Consider the following 12,247-nt stretch of genomic DNA (forward strand, 5'->3'; position numbering starts at 1 on the left):
GACCCTGATGGGAAACAGATGGAAACCACTTGGCTAATGGTTCAGATTCTTTCTGAACCATTTCAGTGAATATGAACCCCTCGAGGTCAGGTCCCCCATCTAAGAAGTTAGGAATTTGCAGGTCTGAGATGGGGCCATGAAATGAGTCTTTAGCAAATTCCATTTATTCTGATGCTTCTTCCCCAAGACCCACACTCAGGAGCCGAGCTGAAGTGCTCACACTCAGCACAGCTGAGACCTCTCAGGAGGGGAAGGTTTTGGGTGAGAATTTCTGAAGGAGGTCAAGCAGAGCACCAAGCAGAGAAAGCATCAGTGCTTGGGGTTCAGACCTCTGTAGGTGACCGTGAGTGAAATCTTGTGGGCTCCCCAGGCTGAGTGTGGATGGGTCCATTCAAACCAGAGGAGCAGGATTCTGGTGAGCTCTGAGGGTGTCATTGAAGGGGGGCCTGTGAAGTAGACCCTGGGGTTCAGCAAGACTGCTGATATCAAGGTGGTCATCTAGTGCAGGCGCTCACAGGACTGGCTGGTGTGAGTTCAAGGACCTGCAGGCTGCCTGCTCCCCAGACAGACGCTGAGGCAGCAACAGCATGGAGCAGTTCAGGTAAGTTTTCAACAATCCTTATTATTAGAACCATCACAATGTCCAAGCAGTTGCAAAATGAGAGAGGAGATACAACATAGAAATGGTGGAAAACATCTGAAGTTATTAGAGGTTTAAAGCCAATAAGGAACTAATTTCTACAGATGGCATCTCTCTCTGCTACCAAATAGTTTGTTACTCTTCTCTACAACCTTAGATAAGGTGGGAGAGGTTAATGGTGGTGGTGGTGGGTTAACACTAAATTCATTACAATCAACCAAAACACTAAAAACTATTCACTTTTATTAATTAGCATATATTAATTTCACACATAGTTGAAATAAAACCTTTTACAACCCACTGTGTGATCCTTGATTAAAATACAAATTACAAGCATAGAGAAAGATATTTATACTTCTGATACAATGATCTAAGAATTATGATTTCTATGGTTTACAAAACAGAGGCTAGGAGTCACTTAGTAAATTGATAAACCCTAATTATATGACTTTTTCAAGAAAGGTTTCTCATACATTTCTAGGTTATCACAGAAGATGTTTTTATTTCAACATTGTCAACTAATATCCTTGACTTCTGACGGTATTATAGATACGTCAATATTTTAGTTAACTGTCACTGAGTTCTTACAAATCAAGTGATACAACTAGAAAATACAACTAGTGATACAACTTGAAAATTTAGAACAAACCTCTGTCTTACTTTAATACATGGAAAGAGTCCATCATCGCTTATATGACGTGACCTACAGGGATATTTGAAATCAATAACAAACACCTCCATTTAGATGTTGATTGTACATTTTACATTACTGTGTCTTTAATCTTCTAATGGAGATTAGCTATAAATGGTTCCAACACAATATAGAAGGTCTTCTCTCATCTTTGAGGTAGCAACCATCAGAAAAAGTTTGAATACACACTAGAAATAAAGCATAGCATGGAGTATTTCAGAGTTGAATTACATTCATTTTGGTTTTCAAATAATCTCAAATCATGTCAGTCTAAACAAGGATACAATGCTAATAACTGTAAATTCCTAAACACCAACCGTTCATCTCATGATCCATACTAAGCTATCAATTTTCTATGTGTTTCTATGGATTCCTCTCTGCAGTAATTCTCCTTCAGAGTAACTTCAGAAAACAGGATTGACGAAATGCTTTCTAGTAAGCCATCTCTGATATTTACTTAGATTTAAGTTTTGATTAAATACTTTTCTACACATTTATTACATCATTCCCATGTGTTTCTTGTATAAACGCTCATGTTTTCTGGTGTATGTTTAGGACAAATCTCTTCCATCACTTGTTTCATTACTAGGGTTTCTCTCCAGTGTGTGCTGTCAAATGTCTAGTGAGATGACCGCTCTGATCAATGCCTTTGCCACATTCCTTTCATTTGTAAGGTTTCTTTTCAGTATGAATTCTCTGATGTTTATGAAAACTTGAGCTCTGACGAAAGGCTTTGCCACATTCTTTACATTTATAAGGTTTCTCTCCAGTATGAATTCGCTGGTGTTGAGTAAGACTTGAGTTTTGACTAAAGGCTTTGCCACATTCCTTACATTTATAAGGTTTCTCTCCAGTATGGATTCGGTGATGTGGAGTAAGGCTCGTAATTTTGATAAATCCTTTGCCACAATCTTTACATTTATAAGGCTTTTCTCTAGTATGAATTACCTGGTGTTCAATAAGACTTGAGCAGCCAGTAATGACTTCACTGCAGTTATTAAATTGGTCGGACTTCCCAGTATGAAATCGCTGGTGATGATTAAGACTTGAGTTCTGTTTAAAGGCTTTGGCACACTTTGGACATTTATAAGGCTTCTCTTCAGTATGAACTCGCTGGTGTCGAGTAAGACTTGAGGTACAGTTAAAGGCTTTGCCACATACCTTACATTTATAAGGTTTCTGGCCAGTATGGATTCGTTGATGTTGTCTAAGATCAGTGCCACGCAAAAAGCCTTTGCCACATACTGTACATTTCAAAGGTTTCCTTCCTGAATGGATTTTCCTATGTCTAGTTAGATTGGATGAGTTAGTAAAGACTTTCCCACATATATTACACTTGTTATCTTTCCGTGGATTCTGAATGCTCTGCTGTCGAGTAAGATCTGAAGACGGATCAGAAACTTTCCGGGGTGCTCCAAGTGATTCTCTCCGGCTGTTCCCCGTGTAACCACCATGCATGGCCGCTATGCCTTGCAAAACTGAGGAAATCAAGGACAATCGGCTCACAGCTGGGCGAAAGGACACCAAATCTGTCAAGATCAAGAAAAATAAGGATAATGTGAAGTTTCCAGTTCGATGCAGCGGATACCTTTACACCTTGGTCATCACAGACAACAAGAAGGCAGAAAAGCCGAAGCAGACTTGGCCCCCAGGTTCAGCAGTGAAGGAGTAGAAATGTACCACGCACACTGATTTGAACTGGATTAAAATTTTAAAATCCCAAAGAAAAAGGAGAAAAAAGAAACGTTATCATATTCACTACAATTATAAGTCTGCTCTCCCATATGAATACTCTTATATAAAGACCTGTTCGTTGATAAAAGATACTCCTACATTTATTACTTTTAAAAACCTTGTGTGAACATTGAGGTCCCTGGTATTTGTTCAGGTTTGAGACTTGTTCAACCTTATGCTCAGTGTCATTGTATGTGTAGCTTTTCGCTCCATCACAAATACTCTTGCAATTATTGGGGGTGGAGCTCTTACTTAAGGCCTGACCTATTTTAGTACACATGAAAAGTTGTTCCATATTAACCATATCATGATATGTATTGAACTATGGTGGTTGGATTAAGTGTCTTATATTATTATCAACATTACAAATATTGGAACAGAGAGATATATCTGTTGTTGGAAGACTAATGACCCCTTGCTTACTGATCTCTCAAACTGCTTATTTTGGGAGTTTTCCCCCTATTTTTAAATATCTGGTTTCCAGACATGTTTGAATTTATGTTTAATCGAAGCCTATTAATAGGTTCAGAATAGTTTGAATGAGTATTTGCAGTATAGACTGGATACCTTACCAGATTTTAGACATTTCCTTTCAGAGAATATGCATATTTCAAAAATGATGTGGGTCTTTGCTTAAAAACATACACTTCTCTGCAGATATCAATGCCTGAAATTGTTTTTTCCAAACTGACTCATAGTATTTTTTTTTTTTTTGGCAGTCACATCTGTATTATGTGAAACTGTCTTAATTTTTTTATGTCCTTGCTGTATTTCTCATGGCCTTGTATATTCCCAGTCTTTCATTAAATGTAAGTTGCCAAGGTGAAATCTTTCATTTATTTCTAGGTTTGCTTTTGGGAATACATCTAACCATGGATTCTTTGGCATCAAACCCTGGGTGTCCTAAGAAGACACAGCTGAAAGATACCAAATAGCAAGTCATTTTACTTAGTATTTTCAGTGAACATCCTTAAATATTTACATGACATTGATGAACCCTTCACTAGATTAAGAATAAAACAGAGACGGAAAGATCAAAATGGCAGAGGATTAGGTAGACGTGGAGTTCATCTCTCTCTACAGATGCATCAAGAATACATGTGTAAACGGGACAACCCTCACAGAGCCCAGCTGAACACTAACAGAGGACCTTGGACACCTAAAAGGACAAGAAAGGTTCCCGCTTCGCCAGGTAGGACAAAAGAAAGAAAGAAGCGGAAGAGGTAGTGTGGGACCTGCGATCCTAGTGGGGGGATGGAAGAGAGGAGAGGCTGACATCCGGGGAGCCCGTCACTGGGGCGGGGTAGGAGCTCAGTCGGGATAGGAGGGGAGCCTCATTCTCTGTGGGAGGAGAACACGGCAACCAGGGTGTGGCCGCAGGCCAGAGTGGCCCGTGTACACAGGGTACTAACCCCAGCCCTGCCCACCGCAAAGTGCGAGGGGTGATCACCAACTGCGGACAAGCGCCGGGTGCTGAGTTGCGGGGCTTGGAGAGCAGACCCAGGGAGATGCCTGCTCTTGGCTGTGAGAGCTCCTGAGGAGACAGGAGTGAAGAGCTCCGCAAGCATGAATGCTTGTGGAGGAAGCCTGAATCAGCAGAGAAGCAGAGCGCCACTGCTGAGTGATGCCCAAAGGGAAGACCCACCATTGCAGCCGCTCTCCTTCTGTGCCAGCCCCTCCCTGCCAGGCTCTGGGAAGGGCTGTCACTGGGCTCCACTTCTTATCACACAGGTCTTTATTTGAGAGTGTTCTATTAGATGTTTGAATCTAAAAGTCATAACTGATATTGACAGAGAACTAATCAGAAAGTGAGGACATGTGGGATAAAGTCCAGGGAAACTGATAACACACAAGATAAATTAATAAAGTAGTAGTTCTTAAGAAATTAAATAAGAAGTAGACTTTAAAGATACGATGAGAACATAGGGAACTCTACTCAGTGATCTACAGAGACCTAAATGAGAGGGAATCAAAGAAGAGTGGATATGGAGTGGATATACATATATATGTATAACTGACTCTCTTTGCTGTATGGCAGCACAGCACTGTAAAACAGCTATACTCCAAAAAGATCATTTTAACAAGATTTCTTTATATTATCTAAAACTTCTAATAGTTTAACAACCATTAAAAATATGGTGCTGCTGCTGCTGCTGCTAAGTCGCTTCAGTCGTGTCTGACTCTGTGTGACCCCATAGACGGTAGCCCACCAGGCTCCCCCGTCCCTGGGATTCTCCAGGCAAGAACACTGGAGTGGGTTGCCATTTCCTTCTCCAGTGCATGAAAGTGAAAAGTGAAAGTGAAGTCGTTCAGTCGTGTCCGACTCCTAGCAACCCCATGGACTGCAGCCTACCAGGCTCTTCCATCCATGGGATTTTCCAGGCAAGAATACTGGAGTGGAATGCCACTGCCTTCTCCAAAAAATATGGTGGAAAATGTTCTAATCTCTTATGTCAATTTATTTTAACATTCTTGAGGTAATTGAATATATTCAAGTATTTTAGCATTGAGGAATTGGGACAGATACACTTAACATATTTAATGTGGCTCAGAGGTTAAACCATCTGCCTGTAACACAGGAGACCTGGGTTCAATCCCTGGGTCGGGAAGATCCCCTGGAGAAGGAAATGGCACCCACTCCAGTATTCTTGCCTGGAGAATCCCATGGACAGAGGAACCTGGTGGGCTACAGTCCACAGGGTTGCAAAGAGTCGGACACGACTGAGCGACTTTACTTACCTACTTACTTCATATAAAGAAAAAGAAACTTTGAAGTAACCCTGAGATTTTCATTCTCTCATTTTAGGGAGGTTTTGATTTATACAGTGAAGAAATAACGAGTTTAAAACTTATAGGTTCATATTTGTAGCTTCCAGTGTTTTAGAAATTATAAATCAGAAGAAAAAAATATCTGTCCCCAGTATTCCTAGAACTTTGGCAGTTTGTCTACAACTCCACTCACACACTTCTGTCTAGAGGTAGAAATAAACTTTAAAAGGAACATCATAGAGTTACTCAGAAATGGGCACAGTTTCCCCAGGATCCCCAAGAAATGGAAGAGCAGCCAACTCATGTAGGTTGTCACAGGCCAAGAGGAGAATTTTAATTCTCACTGTGAATGAGAAAAGCAATCACTGGAGGTGAATTCATGAATAATTTAAGAGACAGAATGTGGCAGGAGATGTCCGTCTATGACAGCAACAGAAATATAACTAGACTTCTACAAAATCATTTCCACCGAAGCAGATCTTCTGAAACAATATACAAAGGATAGCTTCTTCTCTGATGCTTGGGCCTCTCACCTGAATCATCTGCTCCCTCCATTCAGACATACCTGGGTGTATTGCTGTTGTCTCCATTCTCCTTACATCCCGAGGATCCTTCATTTTCTCCAGAAAGGTGACCAGGTCTGGCTTAGAGACTACGAGACCTGTTCATCAGAGAAAGGAATATTTGTTTTGCTAGAGATTCATCAGTTTCCAACCCAATATGTATTCATGTGCGAAGAGAACGCATGGTTGACTGTTAATACAGCCTAGAGAATGATTTTCCCAAATACTTTATTGAAAGGACATTTACAACACTAACAAATACATTAAAGAACAGATCTGAGATTCTAGTGAAGTACTACTAAGGTAAAAGTATGTAGCAGAAATCTGATTTGAAAAGGAAAGTGACACCCTTTTATACTACAAAACTTACAGAATTGCCACTAACCTAGAAGGCGGCAGATTACATCAAGGAAGAAAAAGGTTACAATCATAATGAGTCATCATGAAGTCTTCTTTCTAAATTCACAGATTCCCATTTTCCCCTAGAAAGCAGGGATCTGAAACTCTATTATAAGAAGCAGAAGATTCCAGGAGACATTCTAGAAATGAAAGGAACCAAAACCCAGTGGGTAGATAAGGGATTCTGGAAGGAAGTTATCCTCACCCAAGGAGGCCAGGTTCCTGTAGTTCTCTAACATCACGTCCCTGTACAAGTCCCGCTGACTGAGGTCCAGGCATTCCCACTCCTCTTGAGTGAAGTCTATGGCCACATCCTGGAACCTCAGCCGTCCCTGAAATACAAAGTACATGTGTCATATGGCTGTGGGAAGACTTCCTGCTGCTGCTGCTACTAAGTCGCTTCAGTCGTGTCCAACTCTGTGCGACCCCATAGATGGCAGCCCACGAGGCTCCCCCATCCCTGGGATGCTCCAGGCAAGAACACTGAAGTGGGTTGCCATTTCCTTCTCCAATGCATGAAAGTGAAAAGTGAAAGCGAAGCCGCTCAGTCGTGTCCGACTCGCAGCGACCCCAGGGACTGCAGCCTACCAGGCTCCTCCGTCCATGGGATTTTCCAGGCAAGAGTACTGGAGTGGGCTGCCATTACCTTCTCCAGGAAGACTTCCTAATGTGACCCAAGATGAAAACAGCAAGTACAGAGACTTGGTTTTGATCTAGGAGAGTGGCCGGTATTACACAATAATATAATTTAATATAATATAATATTTTCTACCATATTTCTAACCCCAGAGAAGAGGATGAGATATGATCCACAAATCACCACAGAAACTATTCTGATCTGGAAGAGAAATTGTAAAATAATCAGATCAACATTGGCATGTTTATTTTTGAGTATTGTACTCATGTGATGCAGATAAATTCTTTGATAAATTATTTATCAAAGAAACAGGAAATATTTTAAAAAGCATACTCTGATCCAAGAGTACCGGAGTGGGGCAAATGTGGCCCATTTTTAACAAGTTTATTTTAACTAGCAATGTTGAAAATTGTGTTCCATTAATGACCATTTTTGAACAGCAACGAAGTAGAAAGGGAAGAAGTCATACTTAAATTTCAACTTCAAGTGTTTTAATGATTTTACAGTCTAATAGGATAGCAACCTTGGCAATAAGAATCATTTTAATTTTAGTATATATTATATATCTTTCTGACAATTTTAGAAGAGTCTTGAATGTGCAACAGAAATAATGTAAAATCAATAATGTTGCTGACACACCTTTTGGCAAATACTTTAACAAACATTCTATAAATGGCAGAGCTTAAATTTTACATCAATTTATGGACTCTGGACTTTAATAAAACAGGAAAATACACACAGACAACTCTAATGAAAATTTATAGAAATTTCTGTATTTGTAAATAATATTTAATAATATTTGTAAATAAGAAAGTGTTAGTCACTTAGTCCTGTCCAATTCTTTGTAACCCCATGGACTGTAGCCTGCCAGACTCCTCTATCCAAGAATACTGGAGTGGATCGTGATTCCCTTCTGAGGGAATCTTCAAAAAAAAAAAAAAGATCAAATCATATCAACATGTTCTTGCACATAAACATACACTAAAATGGGGCTATATACTTAGTAATAGGGGAAAACTGTCATGTCAATAAAATCAGTATAATTTTTAACTGATTTAAAATGTGCATAAGTATTTGAGGATGATATTATTAATTTTTAAAAATAGACTAGGGTGCAGACATACACAATGATATAAAGTAGAGCTCTGGTTCTGAATTTTTTAATTTCCTGAAAATCTGTATCATTTGCACAGAGCCTTATTTTAAAATATAACACAGTTGAACCTAGATTAGCACTAACATGATTCTTGTAAACATTCTGGAAAATTCAAAAATGTAATGAGACTATATCTGTGATGTGAGTGTGGAGTGTACTGGAAATGATCAGGCCTGGGCTTGAGTGATGAAAACCCCCACTCCTAAACCCCAGCATCTCTACTATATACTTGTGAGTGTTGTCAGCTACAAACTGGCACTTGCCAAGAGCGTTGCCAGCGACTGAACAACAAGAAGGGCGTTTGCCATCTGCCACTGGGAAGATTGAGCCCTAGGATCCTGCAGCTCTCAAGTCTCCCCTGAGGGAGTTCAGGGTGGAGTGAGGCACTCTGCTCCAGGGAATCTGGTGGAACAGGTCTTTAGAGAGTTAGATATTTTCAGGAACTGATTTCATGATCCAAACCCTTGCATCTCTTTATATCTAGAAAATCACTAAATGGTGACGCCAGCTTCTCACAACTGGCAGAAAACCTTTTGTAAAGTAAGAGCTTGACTGCACTGAACTCCCCCTTGTTAGGGAAATTAAATGAATAGCCTGGTTTAGGCCTCAGAGACAAAGCAGAGCGGGCCTCTGAGCTGGCTTCTAACCTGCCTGGAGACCGCCCTGACTAAAAGCGACCGAGTGACTGCCTGCTGCGAGTGCAAGGCTTGCTGCACCAGAGACAAGAAGGGGGAGAAATCTTGAGATTGTTGAGACCCTGGGGGGCCCGGCCAACCGAACCCCAGGTTTAGCAACATTCCAAGTTTTACAATACAAAACAAACAGCTTTAACATAGAACCAGGCTTGCAATTTGGTCACAGATTGGTGAAGTTATCAATTTGTATCCCTCCTGGGATTATAAACCAGTACTGAAATGCAAAGTTTGAAGTCTCACCCAATGAGCAGAAGCTCTGCTTGGGACTTTTCCCCATTGAGACTCCAGATGTGCTGTGTCCTGGGACTTCCCAACGCTGTTTGAGTCTGGATGTTGGTCAGAAGTCAATTTGGTGATGTATCCTCTGTTGTTTTTACTTCTCTTTTCTTTTAATGTTAGTATATTGATAGTAAGTTTGGCAATTTTAAAATAAGTATCTGTATTATTTATTTGTATGTAACAAGTGACTTATTTTGTTAACAAATCATTTTAACCTGAGACAAAAGTGGAAATTTTCGGCAAAACACCCCTTCACCAAAATCTTATATACTGACTTTCCCCCACTGCCGCTATAAAGCAGCCTCTCAGAGCTATTTGAGGTGCTGTCTCTAGGGCTGCAGTCCTCATTTTGCCCCAGATAAAGCTTAAATCGCAACTATCAAGTTGTGCACAGGGTTTTAGCCAACAGTGTTCATTTTCCAAACCAGAGAGAAACTAAAAAGATACTGAGTTTCCCCATTAACTGTGATAGTTAGGCACATCCCTCACTTTTTCTTTCCAAGACTCTTGTTCAAGAAAGACAGGAGAAAAAACAAAAACAAAAAAAATTCATAGCATGGGAATCTCACACAAACACCTAAACCAGTGAACATCTGAGGTCATGGGGTAAGAAGTACATGGAAAAATACACTATTACCATCGGGTATTTTGGCAATATTATGGAAAGCATGATCTGAATCTATCATTAAAAATGTTAGTTTTAAGCAAATTTCACTTCATATATACCTCCCATGATCTGTAACCTAATAGTACGTTTAACAGTAATTGTTTCTTATAGATATAGAGGATAGTGTCTGCTACTTTTTTCATTTCTGAAAAATCCTGGACTGCTTAATTCATTCTACTTATAAGCACATTTTCTCACTCCTGTTCTAAAGAGCTGAATTGCATCCAGATGTAAACTCATCACTGCATTTCCCCTACTTCCCTAAGAGCCCAACACTGAACTACATCCCAGTGGGAATCTCTGATACCAGTGCCTCTCCGAATAGATCTCTCACCAAGGGCATATATTCACCAGTTGAAAGTCACGTAGAGAATGCATCACGCTCTCCAAAAAGCTGGGATACAAACAATGGAGAAAAGGCTCTGGAACACAAGGGAGAAATAGTCTAAGGAGACTGGCTTCACTATTAAAAGAAAAGAGAGAAAATAAGGTGTTGATAACAAACACCCCAGGTAGAACAATTAGAATCAGAGAACTAAAGGTTTGCGGCCCAGGCATTTCAGGAGGAAAAGCAGACACAGCCCCAGACCCGGGACAGGACGTTTACCTGAGAAGCTGCCATTTCCTCCTCTTTCTGCTGCTCTGCGTTTTCTCTGGGGATATTATGTTGCAAACTCGTGTTGAGAAAATACCTTCAAATGCAACAACACAACTCTTTAACCTGCAACTGCTGCAGCGAACAAGAAGAGAAAGTTTTCTCGTTTCTCTCTCCCTTTTCTGAGCTCTTTTCTGGCTTCCTCTGTCCCTCAGCTGTAGTGGGTAATCAAGATTAAGCTGATATGCTAATCACATCCTGGGTTTGGTGCTCACCTTTCCTGCACGCTCGTCGCAGACCACCCCTGCGAGTTCTTCTCCTTTCTTCTGGCGTTACAGAGAGCACGCCGCAGAATAATTCACGACAGACAATAATGGACCTGCCAACCAGGCTACCTGACCCAACCTCTGAGCGTTTCCGAAACAACGCCAAGAGGAAGACCCGCATCCAGGAGCCCCGAGCTGGAGCTGTCACACTCAGCACACCTGAAACCTCTGGAAGGGAGGACTTAGGGCGGGAACTTCTCGAAACAAAGAATGTCAGCCTGATTCCCTGGGGAGAGGCTCTTTCTGGGATGGGTGTGGCCTGTACTGGGCCCTTGGGGGAGGAGAGGTGGGGGATGACTGCTTGGTGGGAATCACCTGGGGTCTTGGGTTCTGGAAAGGATTTGCTCTCAGCTGTGCATACTCAGGATCTCAGTCGTATCCAACTCTTTGCAGCCCCATGGACTGTAGCCCCCCAGGTTCCTCTGTCCATGGAACTTTTCACACAAGAATACAGATTCAGTTACGTTCAGTCGCTCAGTCGTGTCCGACTCTTTGCGACCCCATGAACTGCAGCATGCCAGGCCTCCCTGTCCATCACCAACTCCCAGAGTCCACCCAAACCCATGTCCACTGAGTTGGTGATGCCATCCAACCATCTCATCCTCTGTCATCCCCTTCTCCTCCTGCCCTCAATCTTTCCCAGCATCAGGGTCTTTTCAATGAGTCAGCTCTTCGCATCAGGTGGCCAAAGTATTGGAGTTTCAGCTTCAACATCAGTCCTTCTGTTATAGCCATGCTTTCTGGGAAACAAACTCACTCAGAAGGACAATGCAGTTTATTACACCGGCAGGCCCAAGGCAGAGTCTCCTCTTAGCCAAGGACCCCGACCAGCATTTGTGAAAATCTTTTATACCCCATGTGTACAAACCCACCACCCCAAATCCCTTGAGGCTTACAAAGGAAGGGTAAATACAATCACAATAACCCCATCATTCACGTGTTATGTGTTCAAACAGTTAATAATCAATAAGCCCGAGGTTACATTCCAACCAGTTAATAACCTTGATAAGCCTGTGGTTACATTCCGATAGATACTGTCCAGAGGCAGGGGTGATTAGTGTCTGTTTTCTCTTAGGTGATGAGTAACCCGGATAGG

At 41.3% G+C, this 12,247-nt stretch overlaps 1 protein-coding gene and 1 pseudogene across 1 annotated transcript in view; one reads left to right on the forward strand and one right to left on the reverse strand.

Annotated features, from left to right (window-relative positions):
• Positions 1-12,247, reverse strand: part of LOC110148900 (zinc finger protein 665-like) — a 103,949-nt gene that overhangs the window by 7,736 nt on the left and 83,966 nt on the right. The window contains exons 5-6 of the mRNA XM_070463078.1: positions 2,344-2,533; positions 2,057-2,265 (exon numbers count right to left, since the gene is read on the reverse strand). Coding sequence (XP_070319179.1) covers positions 2,057-2,265; positions 2,344-2,533 — 399 coding nt within the window. The remainder of the gene's footprint in view (positions 1-2,056; positions 2,266-2,343; positions 2,534-12,247) is intronic.
• LOC110148905 (large ribosomal subunit protein eL38 pseudogene) lies at positions 2,797-3,003 on the forward strand (annotated as a pseudogene).

The sequence above is a fragment of the Odocoileus virginianus genome, unplaced genomic scaffold (assembly GCF_023699985.2).
Source record: "Odocoileus virginianus isolate 20LAN1187 ecotype Illinois unplaced genomic scaffold, Ovbor_1.2 Unplaced_Scaffold_24, whole genome shotgun sequence".
NCBI classification, from domain to species: Eukaryota; Metazoa; Chordata; class Mammalia; order Artiodactyla; family Cervidae; genus Odocoileus; species Odocoileus virginianus.